Source organism: Eutrigla gurnardus (assembly GCF_963514095.1).
Source record: "Eutrigla gurnardus genome assembly, chromosome: 2".
Taxonomy (NCBI): domain Eukaryota; kingdom Metazoa; phylum Chordata; class Actinopteri; order Perciformes; family Triglidae; genus Eutrigla; species Eutrigla gurnardus.
In genome coordinates this window covers 6,144,217-6,164,516 of record NC_139916.1, presented here as the reverse complement: position 1 = coordinate 6,164,516, position 20,300 = coordinate 6,144,217, and the positions used below count along the sequence as shown (strand labels likewise).

The 20,300-nt window shown below is 38.2% G+C and overlaps 1 protein-coding gene across 2 annotated transcripts; it reads left to right on the top strand.

The window, feature by feature from the left end:
* The first annotated feature begins 503 nt into the window (after positions 1-503).
* Positions 504-19,393, top strand: LOC311032163 (sodium- and chloride-dependent GABA transporter 2-like). 2 transcript variants are annotated; one of them, XM_084038811.1, is made up of 15 exons: positions 504-706; positions 1,019-1,203; positions 1,821-1,955; positions 5,006-5,146; positions 5,438-5,519; positions 7,138-7,270; positions 7,669-7,803; positions 8,161-8,264; positions 9,046-9,170; positions 11,221-11,333; positions 11,466-11,603; positions 11,815-11,917; positions 14,271-14,371; positions 15,736-15,906; positions 18,113-19,393. In XM_084038811.1, exons 1-15 carry the CDS (start codon positions 699-701, stop codon positions 18,260-18,262), a joined length of 1,824 nt encoding a protein of 607 aa, XP_083894937.1. In that variant the 5' UTR covers positions 504-698; the 3' UTR covers positions 18,263-19,393. The 2 variants fall into 2 exon arrangements, with proteins under 2 accessions (XP_083894937.1, XP_083894938.1); XM_084038812.1 differs by lacking the exon at positions 1,019-1,203 and having other exon boundaries at positions 509-706.
* The last annotated feature ends 907 nt before the right edge of the window (positions 19,394-20,300 follow it).

Here is a 20,300-nt window from a genome sequence, read left to right as displayed (position 1 = left end):
TTTTGATTGATGCCTCAGTGGTAAATTTAATTGTCACCGAAGGAGAAGTAGAGTGAAGATGATGGCTATAAAAACGAGAAGAAGGAAGTCACTGAAATATCAACAACAACAAAACAATAGGATTGAGGTAGGAGATAATTAGACAGAATCCAGTTATGTCAGAGATAATTAAGTGATAATACATCATGAATAGCTGCAGACATAACCTTAACATTCAAGCTGTGCTTCCATGTTACTGTATTGCATAAGAAAGTATTTTCTGTTTCGCTGGCTGTTGGCATTTTAACGAGTTATGTCCCAAAGCAACAAATTCCCAATTGGCAGATATCAGCAGCCTGCGTGAGCACTGCCATAACAGAGACGGCTCAGCTGATTTGGTTTAGTTGTTAGCAACTGTGCTAATCTCAATGACTCAAGCTGCTCCTGTCTCAGTGGAAAAATACAACAGGGAAGTGGTATACCCTGGATCTCTGTCAAAGCCATCGGACTTGAAAAAGTGAGCCAACATGGGTTGTACAGCCCAGTGCGACAGATAATTAGGTCATAGAGGAGCCAAAGGAAACCAAAGATACTTTGTTCCACTCTGGCTCTTCTCATGACATGTTGTTTTTATAGAGATCCCGCGGTGCACCCAGCTGAGAGGAATACTGATCAGTTTGCTGTTGCTGTAAGCAACACTTGGGGGAGGGGGCTCTGTGATGGAAGGGTAAGTACCTTTTTGTTTTACACTGAGCTGCTAAACGCATCGCTTTAAATCTAAATTGAGCTCCAGTAAGTGCAGCTATTTGGTAAACACTTGCTGGTGAAAACTTTCCATTCCTGATAATCTCACAAGCTTAAGTTAAACAAATAAAAAAACAAAGCTCATGAACAATCAGCTGAGTAGTTCTGTCTCTAAGTCAGAGCTACAAAGGTTTGACAGGACTTTGCCTATAAATGTGGAGGATGCGAATGGGCATTTCAGTTCACATTGTGCTGTATTTGTAAATTATTTACTTTTTTTCCTGAAAATATCAAGAGAGTTCCTCAAAGGAAACAGCCGAGAGATGCCCGGCCAGGATAACAGTCTGGTGAAGAAGACACAATTGTTGGATCGAGGCCAATGGGCGAACAAGTTGGAATTTCTACTTGCTGTGGCAGGGACCCTGGTTGGGCTGGGAAACCTCTGGAGGTTCCCCTATTTGTGCTACAAAAATGGGGGAGGTATGTAATATTCTCAAACTACAAAGCATAAACATGTTTTTACTCTTCTGCACAAAGTCAAGCAGCTGTACTTAATAATAAGTGTAATGTCAACAAATGCAGGGAAAATAACTGTGATGCATAAATAGATTGAGGCGATAAGGAAGTTGCTCAGGCATTGGACAAAGCTTCTGTTTGTTATTAAAGAGAGTTTTTTTTCACGTAAGAAAAAGCAGCTCAAGGGACAGAGGAGACCATTGTTGTTGCCAAATTTGGAAGCCAGCCATTAACATAAAAACAGTATAAGTTGCATTGATTAGAGAGGCATGCTATTCCTCCCTAAACTCTGCGGTCACATTCCATGAGCCTTTGATCTTTTTTTTAAAGCCACAGATGTGGAGATGGAACCAGTCCTTTATGATTTATGGGATACATTGTGGACAAAAGCGTCTGCTAAATGACCTAAATGTAAATGTAATGTAGATGTACATGCAAACGAGAAGAAAAAAACAACAATCTTTGATTGTAAACAGCCTTTGTTTCTCAAGATATCAAATTCTCAGTATGAGACAAAACAAACAGGACTGATCTGGCGTTACAGAGGGAACCTCATTTGAAAGTTTTCCTGTTGCTCTCAGGTGCGTTTCTGGTTCCGTACGTCTTGTTTCTGCTCTCTTGTGGTATCCCGATGTTCCTCCTGGAGACGGCCATGGGACAGTTCACATCCCAAGGATGTATCACCTGCTGGAGGCACTTCTGCCCCTTGTTTGAAGGTCAGTGTAATACCTAGAACGGTATCAGGTAACTTTTAGTGCCTAACGTGTAAAGGTACCCCCTCATTCATAATATATTCACAATTACATCTAAGTGTGGTCTATTTTTTAGGAAATGTCTCACCCTTAACTAAAAGGCTTGATGCACCTGAGATGTGATGTAAAAGCTTAACTTTACAGATACACAATGACGGACTAAAACTTATGTAGTATGAGTATGAGTATGAAACCAATTATTTCCAGAAACGTTATAAAAGTATTTTTTATTAATTTGACCAATGACAAAAGATTTGGAAGTCTTAAATGGCCATTAAGAATGCAGGCAGGTCCTTCAAAGTGCTACTGCTATATTGGGCTGCGAGGAGCATTCACTCCTGAAAGAGTTCAAGCTTTTGCCCTCAAGAAATCATTTAAGGAGAACTAAAAGATTCCTTGTCTCCTTCCTCCCAAATGCAATAATATGCTCAATAGCATATAGCACTGTGGCTGCACTCTTTGCACATTCCCCGCAAACATTTGCACTATTGTGCACATGTTTTTTATTGTGTTGCTGTTTTTTTGTATTCTGTTTTTTTATGTGAGCCCTGGCTGCAAAACAAAATTGCCCCATCGGGAAATTAACCTTGAACCTTGGATTACACTGATTCAACAGAAAAAGTACAGCTCTATCCCTTAAACCCTGGAACATAATGAACACAGTTCCCCAAGTTTTATTAGGTTTAATGAGGATCAAGCCCATATTTATAAGTCCAGTATAGGCTTGGCTCAGCACAATACATTTAGAGTTTCAAAACTTTTCTTACTTGTATAAAAATAGACTGAATACAGAACTGAATGATTTATAAATGTCGATGTTTCTTGACCTATTGAGACTGACAGACTGTTAAACTAACTTTACGACTGTATTGATTATATTGATTGATTAGTCTCTTGTTTTCTTTGGGACACTCGGCACATCTAACTGGTAAAAAACATTTCTAAAACAAAGGATACACTTCAGTCCCAGAAGTGAATTATCCATTAAGAGATTAATCAATGTGAGAACAAGAGACCAATGATTCATTGAAAATGCTCAAAGTGCACAAGCGTCCATTATAGGAACCCAACTGAATCAGCTGTGGTGATCAACCCCCTGTCCTAAATGTGTGCACACAGGGGTGTGTCAGTTACGGCTCGGGGCCCACCACTTGGCAACATATCAGACCAAATGTCACTCAGAGATTAGCACCAACTCCGAGACGCACCCAAAAATCTCCAACATGAAAATATTTATACATTCAAAGAAGTGTTCAAATCTTCACGCCCAGTGAGTCGGACCATAACTCGTGTGAAACCCCTCCCCCGTATATAGAGGAAATTTAGCCATTGTTCGCCCAGGGTGATACATGGATGCATTGTTCTGAACATTTCCTAGGAATTAAGGTTATAAGGGACTGAATGCCATCGAGTTTGACCACGTTTAGGAAAGGGAACCCTGCTACTCACAGACAAAGTAAAAGTGCATTTGTTTGGGACCAATACATGGGGATTAATACAGTTGGTGCTCTGGTCTACTGGTTCCCAAGCCCTCCCATAGCCCTGTAAGATGACCTCACGTACCCCTTCATCAATTCCCGCTTTAATTATACAATTGAACTGTCATGATTTAGGTTGATTTGGTCTGCAATCGTACTACTCGACTACTATTGATTGAAAGTGAATGTTCCACCTGTTTATCCATTAGTTTAAGCTCATCTCTTTATCTGTTTACTCATTACTGTCACTTGGTCGATCTTATCGAGATAGTATGACTCAAGAGCGTGTCTCTTTCCGCCTTCCTTGGAATTCAGCCTTCAGCTTCCGAACCAATGTTGGCAGAAGTGAAGTTTAACCTTCAACTATCAATTCCAAACAGGCAGAGGCAGAACGATACACTCCAGACATGAATTTACAAAACATGGTATGTGTAAGGATAGCTCCAAAGGGAGAATTTATGTATAATATGTATAATTAATTCATTCAGTGCCTCTCGCTCTTTCTAGCCTGGTGTGGTAGGAGATCCACATTTGCAATGTGAACCTTATTTAATGCTATAAAACTCAAAAAGGACAAGCTAGCTCTCTGTGAATTAATCTTTAAATGGAACTATTTATTATTACCATTTATTCATTTCTATAAAGTCAGAATAAACATGTATTCATTACTTTTAGCTACCTAGCTGTATGCTTTCTAACTACTTAGGTTACAGCTGACATATTATTTTAATCATCAATTTCTATATTTCTATATTTTTTAATTAGTTGAGCTACTCTACAATCTTTCCATGTACGGACTGCAGAAGTATCCCCTGGGGTACCCATACCCCTGGATTTGTTTTACAGCAGCTGGATGGTGTATGTGGGATTCACTTACAATAAACTACAGGGCCCAAATAAATGAACATGTTGCCCCGTGCAACAGTTTAATCGTTTTTGGACAACAATGGATGTCTGTTGCACAGAGCAATAAGTTCAAGCAACTTTGGTCAGAAGCTCAACAACAAAAAAATGTGTCAACAACAATGGAAAAGGTAGCTTATCACTAGATTTAGCATTCAACACGCAAGCCGATCTCGATGACAGAACATTGGCAGCATTTGAAGATCTAACTCTGTTTCTTTTTCTGGATGACTCTTTGCCAAGCATCAGCCAAACCACAATCTGAAACATGTGTAAACCCTGGTTGTGGTAGGTTTTCCAGATGGCCGGGAGGGAAGTAACTCTACACCTCCAATCAGTATTAAAAGCTCACTGATCCATGCCACACTCTTGCAGACATGCCATGTATTGAACCGATTCACCTGCCTCAGGACAGCTGCACCTGCTAGCTTCGCTTTGTCTCCAAGCGCACTTCAATCATGCCCACCCACACCGCAAACAGCTTTAGTGTGAATTTATTGGTCACATGACCAACCAACAAACTCAGACAGAACTACAATACTTTCTTTAGGGATGCAGATTTGATATATGCTGTATTATTGTGCCCATCCTTATCAATAATCTACATTGACCGAACCTCGTTTGTCTCCTCAGGGATTGGTTACGCTACCCAGGTCGTGATCGCATATGCCGCTGTGTCATACATCATCATTCAGGCATGGGCTTTCTTCTACCTCTTCTCATCCTTCACAGCTGAAGTGCCATGGGCCAGTTGTAGAAACGCTTGGAACACAGGTAGAAACGCAGACAGATGCAGAGATTAACTAGAATACAGAGAATACCAGAATTTATAGAAAATTGCTTGCGTTGTTGAGTGAAATGATTGGTTTCACAGCAGCCCTGTGGCTCACAAAAGTTACAGTTAAATAAAACCGCCACAGTGGAGTGTCCTTCACAGCTCAAATGACTTGGAAATGTCTGAGGATTATTTTGTTTATGGTGAGTTTACAGAACTGTGTCTGCCTTTTTGTTTTCAAATCTTCATCTACACGTTGATTAAAATATCTCTTCCTGTTTTTTTCTCAGAGTCTTGTGTTGAATTTGATAAAGCAAATACGTCAACCAATTGGACAGCAAACGCAACAACGCCTGCAACAGAATTCTGGGAGTAAGTCTTATTTACAACTGTCTTTCTAGCTGAAGTCACATTTTTGGGAGGTCAAACGTTAAAGGTTCCTGAGCACCCATGTTTGTGGTTTCCTATTTCTGTAAACAGAGTCTATGGCAGCCTGTAGAACCAATTGGTCATGCGATATGCACATTGGTTGCAGAAAAGCTGCCTTTCCATGTTGGTTAGTCATAATTGCTCATTATTTCTCAGTAGTCTCCAGTGTATACGACTTCCTTATTTCCAAAGCAATCCCTCTAGTGCTGCCATCATCATCAAAATGTCAACACACTCCTCAGTAACACCAGCAAATATTGGACAGATAGCATGGTTCGCAGACAATACATCTAAAGATATGACATTTCCCCACAGCACAAAGACAAAAAATACACTGTATGTACAAATAAGAGGGATTTGCAACTAGTATTGTCAAATTGAATGAACAAGAGTAATTCAACAGGAGACTGTCGAGGTGGGTAAAACATTTAACTCAAAGATATCAACATGAAACTTCTGCAGTTGATTACTTACACTAAGACGATTATATTTGTATTAAAATCTTTCTGGAAATCTATTTTTTTTATTGAATACTTCATGACTCATGACTTGCAAAACTAATGACATTCCCATCAGCCTGTACTTGGTGTTCATTGCCCTTTTCAATTAATTCTTTTAGCTGTCATTTTGAGTTTTCCGTGTTACAAATATAATTTACTCCTTGTACAAAGTTCAGATGTTCCAAACGTCACTGGGTTCCTTTGTGAGGCGTCTGATACAGCCTGTCAAGAGAATTTCAATCCCACAAATAATTTGTCTATAATAAATACATTTGGCAGCGAAGACGTAAAAACAGGGTGTTGAAATGTGCTCACGTTGATCTTGCTAAGTCATGGTCAAACTTTCTCGGTAGATAACATGTAGAACATTCAGTACACAGTTGAATGAGGCTCAGGCAATAATATCTGTTTTGTAGTATACATTTAAGAGTAAACTACATGCATAGCGTGTTCCTGCAGGAGGGTTTCTTGCCCTCTGAATGAGTCATGATAATTCATATTGGCAAGCGATGCTGTTTGAGCAACAGACCCTGTTTGATACACTTGCTTGCCAGTTACATAAAAATACGTATATGTCTGAACATGAAAGAATGTAACAATGAATTCACACGCAAGGCAGATACAAATATGACACAAAATTAAACAAAATATTTACTTATTTGGTTGTACAGGACCGATGGGTGTGCAGGACATCTCTAATGTTAAGTAGCATAATTGGTGCTTAATGTTGAAGTTGCAAGTGTTGCCAGGAATATCTTTTCTACCTGAAACTGAAAATGTATTTCTGCAAGGCCAAATGTATTATGTTCAACAGAAATGTGAAGCAATGTATAATCAATCACATTGATTATTCTTCACTATCAAATCCCTTATAGGGTCAGATATATGATCATATATAATATAAACAATATGATACTTGCATCGGATAGCTGTTAGATCAGTTTGTCTATCTATATTCATCTGTCTCTAACAAATAAAACCATAAATAACCTTGGTTATTTTAAAAACCCTCTTAAGGTTCAAGGGTTGTTGTATCCAAACGATTGTGTGTTTCTTTCCAGGAGACGAGTGTTGGGTATATCTGAAGGTATCGATCATGTTGGTAGCCTGAGGTGGGACTTGGCCTTGTGTCTCTTACTGGCCTGGATCCTGTGCTACTTTTGTGTTTGGAAAGGAGTGAGATCCACTGGAAAGGTACGACTAATAAGGAAAACCTCCCATTTATGAGCAACAGATGACTGGCAGACTGTGTGAATTGTCTCTTTCTATGTTTTTGCCCCAACACACCAAAGCAAGTTCCTTATACATGAAGACATACTTGGCAATGACCTGAATTCTGATTCTAGTTACATAGACAGTTTATATATCAGTATACATTATGTTCCTAACTATACCAGGTAGAGGTTTTAGGTGTGTCATACTCTGCATGTCAGACAAATGTCCCTTGATATTTACTTTGCTTTTCTTTTATGTGACTTGAGCTTGTTATCTGGCTCTCGTGTTGCAGCTGCATATCAAATTCAAATTCAATTGTAATTTAAACACAAACAACATTAATAACAGATAGATCTACTGTTGTCTACTATTGGCAGGTAGTTTACTTTACAGCCACTTTCCCCTACTTGATGCTGGTGGTTCTGTTGGCTCGTGGACTCACTCTACCAGGAGCTATGGATGGCATAGCTTTCTATCTATATCCTGATCCGAAAAGGTTGGTGGACCCTCAAGTAAGTAATACAGTCAAACATTCAACTTAAGTCTGTGAAGGTGCTCAGTCATGCAGGTCATGGTAATCTATGAAAGCTGTATCGTATAAGCAACTGGACTTGCTTTAGGTTGCGGGAGAATTTTCGCCTCTCATCGAAGAGGCTTTTTCAGTTCTAACTGATAAGAGGCGCGACATCTTCCAAAGCCTAAAGCAAGTGTAGTCGTCTACAATAAAGCTTTCAGAGATTCAACTTAAGAAAACTTGCCTGCTCAACCACCTCTAAACGGAAGACAAAATACTGTAACATACTTCCAAATCCTTACATTTATGTGCTTGGGGAAAGTTGACTAACATGTATGTTTTGGCGTCTGATTAGGTTTGGATGGATGCAGGTGCACAGGTTCTTTTCTCTTTTGGCATTTGTCAGGGGAGTTTGACAGCTCTGGGCAGTTACAATCAGTATAACAATGATTGCTACAAGTAAGTGCTCTCTGCTCTGCCTCTGCTTTTTTTTTAAAACAAAATCTAAATGCATCATTATAACAGTATATCCTGAGATTTTAGTAATTATTTTTTCCTCGTTTCCTCAAACGTTATTATGACTTGATGCAGCTTTTATTGTAATAATCTCTACCACAGTCATTTTAATGGGGGGTTAACATTATGCACCACTTATATATAAAGTTAAATGTCAATACAGGAATATAATATATTTTTATTGAGCAGCCAGTGTGTTCACTTTTACAATTATCTATATCATGCTTTCTTGTTTTTGTCATTGTAACCTTTTAGCACAATACTAATTGAAAAACATAACAAAACAGGGCTCTCAAGTTTTTAACTTAGTTCAGCATGAGATTTTACCTGAAGGTACGTGTCCACAGGCAGCGTTATTTCCACGCTACCCATTCATTGTCTATGTAAGAAGCCGTGCAATGCCGTTGCGGCCTTCTGCAAGCTCTCATAATCGTTTAAACTGACCGTTGTTGATCTAATATAAAGACAGATTCAACAAGTTTTCAAAAACACATTTTGGTGAACTATTTTCGTAAAATAAGAGAACGTTTTTTTTTAATTATAGTAATTTGTCTGCGTGAGAAATACTATATGTGGCGTGTGAGCAGGTTGAAATGCGTGTCTCACGCCCAATGCGTGTCTCACTCCCAATGCGTGAGACACTTGAGAGCCCTGACATAACAATGAGCAAAGAGTAATTACCATGAGCTAAATAAATTATATTTTGTTTTGTTTGTTTCCTCAGGGACACGTTTGTTCTGTGTTTGGTGAATGGCGGGTCAAGCTTTGTGGCAGGGTTTGCAATCTTTTCAGTTTTGGGCTTTATGTCCTACGAACAAGGAGTGCCAATATCTGAAGTGGCTGCTTCTGGTAAGACCACCACCACACTTCCGCTGCCCTACTTACATTACTTACACACTGTTTAGCTGTTATTTGACCTCTAGAATGGAGGCTAAAAAAAACCCACCTTTTGTTATTTAAGGCCCGTTTTTGAAGATTAACACATTTCTAAATCATTAAGAAAAAACATAACTGACACAAAATTACGGTGCTGTGGATATGTGTAATGACCAAAATAAATATTATACCTACCCTCCGTGATGTCACGGCGCGAGGCAACATAAGCTCCTCCTCCATTCGAAAGGGTTTCTAGCTAGGAGCAACACGAGCTAGCTTATGGCAAGCCGTTTTAACATTTAATCGAACCACACTACTATCTGTAATTATATTTTAGATATCCATAATAGCATTTCTCCTAGTCAAAATGTAATTTTGACTAGGAGAAATGGTAATTAAAGATATCCACAATACATTCTTACTAGTAAAAATGATATTTTAAGATATCTACAACTTTGATTGTACTAGTCAAAATTAAATTTAAGATATCTAAAAATCCTTAAAAAATATAAGTGGCCGTTTTATCATTTAATAGCTAAACTGGATATGTATTGCAGATATCTGTAATTAAATTCTTCCTAGTCAAAAAGAACATTTCAGATATCCACAATGGCATTCTTCCTAGGACAAATGACGTCACTTTTGCCATTCATGTGTATTGGGCTTTCAATTTCAGATATCCACAATTACATTCTGGATATCTAGAATGAACATTCTGGATATCTGCAATTGAATTCTTACTAGAAAAAACTCCCATTTCAGATATCTTCAATCGAATTGTTACTAGTCATAATTTAAAAATGTTTAAAATGGCGTCCTGTCTACCTGTCAACAGATATCAACAATACATTTGTGGATATCTGCAATTGTATTGTTCCTAGTCACAATTCTAATTGTAGATATCTGAAATTACATTTCTACTAGTCATAATACGAATTGTGGATATCCATAACGAGATTTCTACTAGTCACAATGTATTTTTGGATATTCAAAATTACATTCTGGATATCTGGAATAGTTTTTCATTTTGGATATCTGAAATGAAAATTATGACTAGTAACAATTGGATTGAAGATATCTGAAATGGGAGTTTTTCCTAGTAAGAATTCAATTGCAGATATCCAGAATGTTCATTCTAGATATCTAGAATGTAATTGTGGATATCTGAAATTGAAAGCCCACACATGAATGGCAAAAGTGACGTCATTTGTCCTAGGAAGAATGCCATTGTTGATATCTGAAATGACAATTGTGGATAGGAAGAATGTCATTGTGGATATCTGAAATGTTCTTTATGACTAGGAAGAATTGAATTACAGATATCTGCAATACATATTCAGTCTAGCTATTAAATGTTAAAACGGCTTGCCATAGCTAGCTTTCAGAGTTGTTTACGTTGCGATGACTTTCTTTGGTTCCCGAAGCCCTTTTCCGCGGGAACACGTTTCACTAGGTTGTCTCCCTCACTCGTTTATACTCTTTGATCTGAGAGAATATGCTAACGAGCGTTGGTAAATATATCAGGACGTGTTGGCATGGTGATATTTAAACGCCTGTCGTTGCAATTATGTATTTTAATTATTTTTTTATTTTTTTTATTTACGTGTTCTTGAGTGCATTTAGATATAAAGTGAACTAGCTTTATAAAATTAAATTGTTTTTAATAGAATCTGACCATTCCGCAGTACCTCCGCCGCCCAATAGATGGCACTCTGATGCTGATTCAATTCAATTTTATTTATAGTGTCATATGACAACAGAAGTCATCTCCGGACACTTAACACATTGAGCAGGACTAGAATACGCTCATGATTTTCAGAGTTAATACATAAATGCAAACAACAAGTCCCAACATCACCCAGGAGCATTACAACCACCCTTAATAGGCTTTTAAGCAGAAATCATGTGATGATGACCTGTGCTTATTTCACTGCAAATGGTTGTTTTAATTAATGATGATAATGCATCTGTCAAAAAGATAATCTGTATAATTTTTTTTTTTTTCTTTTTCTCTGATATACAGGACCTGGTTTGGCATTTATTGCCTATCCGCGTGCAGTAGCCATGATGCCTTTTCCACAGTTGTGGTCTATATGTTTCTTCATCATGGTCATCTTGTTGGGTGCGGATACACAGGTGAGATAATACATAAATAAACCATTTGCATTTTGCAGTAATAAATCCTCAATTTACTTTTATGATTCAATTTTTGTTGATTGCAGACAGTTGCTCTTTGTTTAAGTTTACTCTTTGGTCTGTCTCCGGCAGTTTGTGAGTTTGGAGTGCCTGATGACTTCTGTAACAGACATGTTCCCCACCGTGTTTCGAAGAGCGTATCGTCGAGAATTGCTGCTGCTTTGTCTTTGCTCCGTCTGCTTCTTTCTCGGCCTCCTTCTCGTCACTGAGGTGAGAACTCGTGTTCACAAATGAATAAAAGTGAGCATGTGTGAATACAAAAAGAGGCCAATACAATCTTCCCTGGACCTGCAGCACACTGAATTGTTTTAATCATCTTAATTTAAGCAAAGCAAGAATGTGAAGCATCTGAACATTGAGCAAAATTGTGTTGTTTTTGCGTTTGATGTGCAGTAACAGTCATCCTTCTATCCTCCTGCAGGGAGGCTTATACTTCCTTCAACTTTTTGACCATTACGTTTGTAGTGGCAACAATCTTCTCCTTCTTTCAGTGTGTCAGTCGATAGCAATCGGATGGATATACGGTGAGTCATTATGCGGTAATCAAGCAATGCACTTGATACAGCTTTTGTTGTTATGGCTACTTAAAGGATCCTCCACACATTTATAGGATAGATTTAAAAAAAATTGTTATGATTCATTTGCTGAAATGAAACCAGAAAAATTCCACTTTATAGTGTGGTAAATTTCCTTGAGGGAGATGATAAATAAGGGATGAGGTTTATGTCAGTTCATTCCAGCAAATCTGAAACAGCTGTGCAAATAAAAAACAAAAATGTCACTGTTTCTGAGGTCCAACAACATCAGCTGTTGAGCACTTGTTGCACAGTTTGCACCGAACTGTAGGGGGGATTTAGGCAAAGGCGTCCCTGAAGATTCCTGTCTAACATGGCACTCACCATTTATGGTTAACTGAATTTTAGAAGGACAATCCCAGTGGCATAAAATACTGAAAAATGTCATTCTACATGTTTTACTTCTCTGTATGTTTTTAAAAATAACATCACCCACTGGCTTAGGGGTTAAGAGTCCGACCATGAACCGCAACTAATGTCAAAGGTTGGATTTGGACTTAGTCTCTCCCTCATTTCCTGACATCTCTCTCTACTATCTTTATCTAATAAAGGCCTAAAATACTTTTTAAAAAGACGGCCTCAAAGGAAGCTTTCTGTAATGTTTAAATGTCTTGACGTTTTAAATAGGCATCTATTTTAATATCCCTTTAACAATGTTGTGAAATCCGTGTATAATGAATGAGTACATTCCTACATAAAGTATGTAATAGTGTTTGAATATATTTACTGGATTACATGCCTTTTTATGAATTTGATTCAAAACATCCTCTGCACGAGCCTGTGTGTGCTTTACACTGTTTACACTTCTATCCCACTAATTCCTGGCCCTTGTGGTACTTTGTCACTGGATTTACTCGGTACTTGTCCAGACTTGAATTCCTGCACTCACATTCAGCATTCACTCCAGTTTAAGCTTGATTGGCATTTGATCCACTTGAGGAGGAGCCTTTGATCTCTTTCTTTGACGGTGAATGAGTACGAAAGATTTAAGTGTTTCAAAAAGAAAGTCACCCACTTGCTCAGAGGTTAAGATGCCGACCATGACAAAGGTCAAAGGTTTGGATTTGGACCATCATTCCTCCTAATTTCCTGCCATCTCTACTATCATTATCTAATAATGACATAACATACGTTTAAAAAGACGTCTCAAAGGAAGCTTTCTGTTTTTTGTTTTTTGTTTTACTAATTCTCAGATCCTGATAGTGTTCTTTGTTAAATATTTAAAAATGCAAATAACTTACAAAAAATACTTTTAATACAATTACATACAAGATGAACACAAAGGCGTCAAAAAAATGTTTTTCTTAAATATCAGCAGAAAGACAGGCCCAATATATCAGTATATGTGTTTTTGACAGATAAGAAGAAATTACAGTAAAAAAAAAAAAGCTAAATATTTAGGTCATTTAGAAACAGTTTCTCTATTACATATTTCTCCACCAGAGGGCGCTGCTTAACGGTGTATTCACTCATTTTATAACCACGTTTGAGGAATTCTTATACAACAGATTTACGACTTGATTTTTATGCAATCTCCCAAATATTATTGTCTGAATAATTTTTATCTGTATGCTGAGAGTTTAGAGTACATAAAAAACACTGTTTTTGAAACTATTTCCACATTGTGACGGCAAACAAACTGCATTAAATGAAGTTATTTGTTCCTTACTGACTGTGTTGAGTGTTGATGCTTCAGTGCTTCCATAGCTCACATTCCTTTTGTGTATTTACTTTACAACATTTGCACTTGTACCTCACTAATACCTGACCCTTGTGGTACTTTGTCACTTGATTAGATATTTTAGTGCAGATTTAAATTCCTGCACCCTATTTGACATTCAGCATTCACTCCAGTTTAAGCTTGATAATCCTTGATGGGCATTTGATCCTCTTGAGGAGGAGCCTTAGGTCTCTTTCTTTGACTGTGAATGAGGACAAAAGATTTACGCTGACTAAATTCACAAAAAACACACCCTTCACATGGCCTCTTGGCCAACAGGGATTTAAACGGTGCCTCAGAGGGTTTGGGGGTCAATGTGAGAAAATAAGTGTTGTCAATTGTAAGTTAAATTCATAACATTGTAGTTTAAAATTGTGAATAAAAATATATAAAATAACTAGATATTGTAGCAGCGACAATAATTACATTCCAGTCCACAGGAATGATCAACATAGCCCATGAATTCATATCACATTATGCATTTGTTGATGTTCTACTGTTTTGGGTGACTGTGCAAATAACATTTAATATCTACATATCTTTAAGTTAAAGCAGGCTGTTTATTTTCCTTTTGACTACCAGGTGCAAATCGTTTCTATGACAACATTGAAGACATGGTGGGTTATCGTCCATGGCCTATTATGAAGTATTGCTGGCTTTTCGTTACCCCTGCAGTTTGTCTGGTGAGTGAAACATTTTCTTTAATTCCAATCAACAGTTAAAAAAAAAAAGTGTGGTTACATGTATGTGCATAATACAAATGGCAAAGTGAATGAGTCTTTTCTGTGAGAAAGGAACAAAGGAAAGTGTGAGTAGTGTTGGCAAAGTGTAACAGACTAAAGTAGTTACACAAAAAGGTTACAACGAGACAAAACAAGAAAGCATGATAGAGATCATTGTAAAAGTGAACACAATTGCTGCTCAAGAAAAATGTATAATATTGCTGAATTGACATTTATCTTTATATATAAGTGATGCATAATGTCTTCCTCAGTCTTTCCTTTGTTATAAAGGCTTATAATACAAGTGCACTGTATTCAACAAAACCTGACATACTGTACATGGCCAAAAATATGTGGATAACAATAACAGCCTTCACTCCTCATGGAAGGCTTTGCCTTAAGGAGGTTAGACCATGATGTTGGGTAATAAGAGACACTTATAACCATAGTCTATAACTGTCAGACTCATACATAACTGCCTCAATCATGCATAACTGTCAGACTCATATGTAAGACTCATATGTAAGACTCATATGTAAGACTCATATGTAAGACTCATATGTAAGACAGAAACCTAGGTTCGTTAGGGAGTGTTTTTCCTTAGGGGCATTTACATGTCGAAACAGGTAAAAGCCATCAATGTTAATATTAAGTCATCACTATTGTCAAATAGCTGCACGGTTGTGTAATGGGTAGCACTGTCGCCTCACAGCGAGAGGGTCCCGGGTTCGATTCCCAGGTCCCGTCCGGGTTCCTTCTGTGTGGAGTTTGTATGTTCTCCCCGTGTAAGCGTGGGTTCTCTCCGGGTTCTCCGGCTTCCTCCCACAGTCCAAAGACATGCAGGATGGGGATAGGTTAATTGATGACTCTAAAAAAATGCCCGTAGGTGTGAATGTGAGTGTGAATGGTTGTCTGTCTCTACATGTCAGCCCTGTGATAGACTGGCTGGTGTGACAGCCCAATGCCCCCCCCGCAACCCTGAATACAGGATAAGCAGTAGACAACGGACAGACTATTGTCAAATAATGTCGATCATTCTCAAACTGTGGAACACCTGCCCAGTAGGCCTGCCCAAAGTACACATAAGTATATGGACTGGGTTATCCAAATCATTATATCACCATTATGGACCTGTACATTATTGTGTGTTATGTTTATGGAGAGCACTTCTATGAGTTAATAATAAACATAACATTCTCCGTGGGGAAAATGTTTGATAACGGTGAAGCCTGAGAAGATATCAGGATGTAAAATGTTGTGATCTGACCTGATTTTACTGATTAACTGTAGAAAAATAATATATATATGTGTCTTTTTCCTGTCAGGGTACCTTCATTTTTTCATTGGTGAAATATAAGCCTCTCAAGTTCAACAAAACCTACGTCTACCCGACCTGGGCTTATGCTTTGGGCTGGTTCCTTGGACTGTTCTGTGTTCTCCTGGTTCCTCTGTGGATCATCTTTAAACTTGCACAAATGAAAGGGACAATAGGGCAGGTATGTACTCGTTAATGAAAGATGATATAAATATACAACCAATATTGAAACAATTTTCACTCAACAGATAATGGCTATTTTTATATTTTATATTTCATTTAAGTTGTTTTTTTGAAACCGAAATGCTAAAAACCACTCCGAGTGTGGTTTTGAACCGGTGGTCGGACAAAAACACGCAATTGAAATATGTCAGTTTGAGGTCTGTAAAATTCAAAATTCTCACCATTTTCAGACATTTCACAGGTAATCAAGAAACATGTCTGCAAATGAAAATAATCTGTAGATGCAGCCCTAATGCCATCATTACAATATGAGATCAGTATATGAAACCTGAAAAGCAAATCTAAAAAACAACTTGTTCAGTCGTGAAGTGAGTCTTTGCTTTGTGTGCCGTGTCCAATAGTTTGATTTTGTTCTCATTTTAGTAATAACTGACAAGTACACTTTCCATGTCATTGCTTTAATTCTTGCTTATCATAATTACTCGTCAGAGAACACGTGAGTACGCTGGAGGATAAGATATAACAGTTATGAAACATAAACAAATTCGTTGAACTATTCTAACAAAGTATACTTTTTGAAAACAACTTTGTATTTCTCTTTATCATCATACGGTGCAGAAAATAAAAGCTCTGTTACTCAATAACAGGATTATGACATTGCAAGTACTTTTGTGTAACAAGTCGAACAGCTTCGAGTACGGCCTCCAGTCCTGCTTGTCAAGGAGATGCAGCTGCACGTACCCGTACCGACAACGATGCTCAACTTGACACTAATGACTCCTAAAAGAGTGAGAAAATAGAGGCTGAACCTTTTAAATGTAGGATCAGATTGAGCCTCAACATGTCTGAGCTCACATTTCTTAACCACCATTGGATTTTCAAGTTAGGTCTGTTGTCACTGAAGAAATACCCAGCACTATTCATTGAAACAAACATTCAGATTGCTTGTTTTGTCTATTCAGTTTTCTATCAGGACAAAGGAAATCTTTGAGAGGGTCGAACAAAAAATGATCTCAACTACTAATTTATTATACAATAGTTTGTCAACTAATTCTTTCTACTCTATTAAAATCATTTAAAACGGATTAATAAACCTTGGCCTCGTTCCCATCAGTGTGACCACTGTGTTGGCAGTGCAAACTCCTGGTTGTCTAAATGTCATGTTTACTATGCTGGTGGGTTCCGGACCAGGAGAGTCAAAGGAGATGAGATGAATCACTGAAACATTCTCCACCCTCAGTGCTGCTCCCTATTTGTTAAAGTCCCAGTGGGCAAGTCCGGCGGATGGAGGGCACTCTGTCAGATTTTGAATGTTTACAACTCTCATGCTCCTCCCCGTTGACCACCGAGCTCCTCCCCGTTGACCACTGAGCTCCTCCCCCACGACCACCGAGCTCCTCCCCCTCGACCAACGAGCTCCTTCCCCTTGACCACCGAGCTCCTCCCCCACGACCACCGAGCTCCTCCCCCTCGACCAACGAGCTCCTCCCCCACGACCACCGAGCTCCTCCCCCACGACCACCGAGCTCCTCCCCCACGACCACCGAGCTCTTCCCCCTCGACCACCGAGCTCCTTCCCCACGACTACCGAGCTCCTCCCCCACGACCACCGAGCTCCTCCCCCACGACCACAGAGCTCCTCCCTCACGACCACCGAGCTCCTTCCCCTCGACTCCGTGCCCTTTGAACTCCCTTAGATCACGCCACCTTTGAAACGCGGGTCCGATGTTGACTCTGGTTTTATCACGGGCACCGTCGCCATCTTTCTTTTTTTCCTTCTTTTCCACCGGTGTTTTCTTTTGCTTGGTTGTTTTGGACCTCCTCGTTTCGGTTTTTAACGAGGAATTGGAAGCTTGTTGCTACTTCCCTCCGTCTCCCCCCTGTGATAGTGGTACGACCCAAGGGGGGATTGGCTCTGTGCGTGCACGAACACAGCCCTGCGTGCTGATTGGACAGGATGATCCGGGCGCTGTCGGATCTTTGCAAAACAAACAACAGGCTCTACGTGCACGTAGAGGCGCGCTTTTTTTCTAAATTTATGTAGATTTATGTTGTTCTATCGGAGCGTAGTGTCGGCTTCAGTGAATATGATCAAAAAAATGTTGCCGACTGGGACTTTAAACTGTTTGTACAGTCTCTTACAAATTGATGTATACTTTATTTACTTGATTCCTTTTCTGTTTGTGTTTCTGGTGTTTCTACAGAACCTCAGGCAGCTTTGTCAGCCTGGAATCCAGACACACGGCACAGCAAAGCAACCGGAGCAATGCCCTTTGAACCCAGACAACGCTCTTACTCCTGCTGCCAATGAGTACAAAGCAAGCAGTGGCGGCGAGATGGAGATGCAGTTGTGAGAAACCGAACAATTTTTGATAACGTTTTAAATGTGATGTTTTGTTGTTGTTTTTTATTTCAAATTACAGATTTTACAAGCTAAGCTTTTATTATTTAAGAAATGATCATAAGCAATAAATTCTGAAGACTTCCACATCTGCTGGGTCTACAGCCTGCGCAATAAATAGTGGACAACTTTAAAAATCAATTTCAGTTAAAGTAGACCGTAATGTGTCTTTAAGTCATCGTTTTCATATTTCAGTATGCCATAAAGGATCGAATGATGCCAATCTTGATCATCACTGCACACTAACATGCACTGTTGCCACAGATTATTAGGCAATCCCATCACGGATGGATGGATGGATGGATGGATGGATGGATAGATAGATAGATAGATAGATAGATAGATAGATAGATAGATAGATAGATAGATAGATAGATAGATAGATAGATAGATAGATAGATAGATAGATAGATAGATAGATAGATAGATAGATAGATAGATAGATAGATACACACATGCATTCATACACACACATACATTTGAAATGGTTTGCCCATTATATATTATATTATTATCTGACTCTATTAGCTAATTATATAATATATTTTTCCGCTGTTACAGTCATTTACCTGCATCTGTTATTATATTACATTAGAATTATTCAGTGGAAACCAAAAGACTGAGTCTGCTACCAAGAAACAAACTGATGATTGCTCTGTTTAATAGGTGGTTACTGCTGAGTTTGCTTTCATGTGTAACCAGTTATTCAGGATTAAAAGATAATAGAAATGTAAGGTGACTGCCAACATGTTTTTAAAATGTGTAAATATTTCTGGAAGGTTCTGCCCACAGGAAATGAATTGTTTGAAAATGTCTCCAGTTAGATTTGTGCAAACAAGTTATTCAGATCTATTTCTATATATATTATCTATATTGTTTGGTCGGCGACTCAGACTTTTGGAAGCCACTAGTTTTGTTAATGTTGAATCGAAGTCTTGGCAACCTCAAAGGTGTTTTGGTAGGAGAGTGGGGATGATTCACCAAAGCAGTCAAGTGCCTTCATTTGGACTTTGTATAAGCTATGTAAAACATGTTTTGTGAAATCATATCTATGAGAAATCAATACATTTTATATTGTGCTGAATTTGAATTTGTTTTGCATTTTATTTACACACTCCATATTGGAATTCACATTTTCTTCCTGGACTTGACGTCCCTTTAAAGAGAAACAACCAAAAGTAGTTTCCTATTAGTGACTGCAGGTCGAAGACATTGCTCTATTACAAATGTAAAGGGAATTTAAATTATAATAGGCTTAACTGGGGCTGTTCGATTTTGCCCAAAAATAAAATCCCGATTTTCTTCTCTCAAAATCTGATTTTCGATTATGATTATGACTATTTTGTGAAATGACAAAAGGCAAAGAAATTATTTCAAATATGCTGTTTTCTATTGAACATTTTGCAAATAATTTCCCCATTGGGATTTGAGTGCAAACCTTGCTCTTATTAAACAAAAATTCCCTCAAGGGATTAATATAAAGAACAATTAATGAACTTTTGCCATCTGGCTTTGCTCCATGTTATCTTCTTGTAGACCTCTTGTAAACAAAAAAAAAAACAATCCCTTTGGGATTAAGAGAAAAACCTCACTTTCACATGTATCTTAAGGTGTGTCCATTAAACAAAAATGAATAAATAAAGTGCAGAACTTTAACTTAACTAAAAAATCGATTTTACGATTTTACGATTTTACGTTTTTAACATCGTCCTAACTACATAATCGCGATTACGATTTAAAATCGATTAATCAAACCGGCCTAGGCTTAACAGTGGTATAGGGAAGTACAAGTACTGTGTTAAACTGGGCTATTGCCATTTCATACTACTCTATTAAATATCAGTTTTTACTTAATAACATTTATCTAGTGTATAGTATGGTTTCAATTCTTTTACTAATGCAAACGATATACTGAGTACTTCTTCCACCGCTGGTGATTGAGTATGTCTAACAGATTTGGCTGGACAGAGTGAAAGCTGAATAGCCCACTT

Bases quoted from the DNA above. Each gene is read 5' to 3' on its own strand.
- LOC311032163 (XM_084038811.1), top strand. The intron at 5,520-7,137 runs GTAAGTCTTATT...GTTTCTTTCCAG, and splicing joins CCTGCAACAGAATTCTGGGA to GAGACGAGTGTTGGGTATAT. The intron at 11,918-14,270 runs GTGAGTCATTAT...TTTGACTACCAG, and splicing joins AGCAATCGGATGGATATACG to GTGCAAATCGTTTCTATGAC.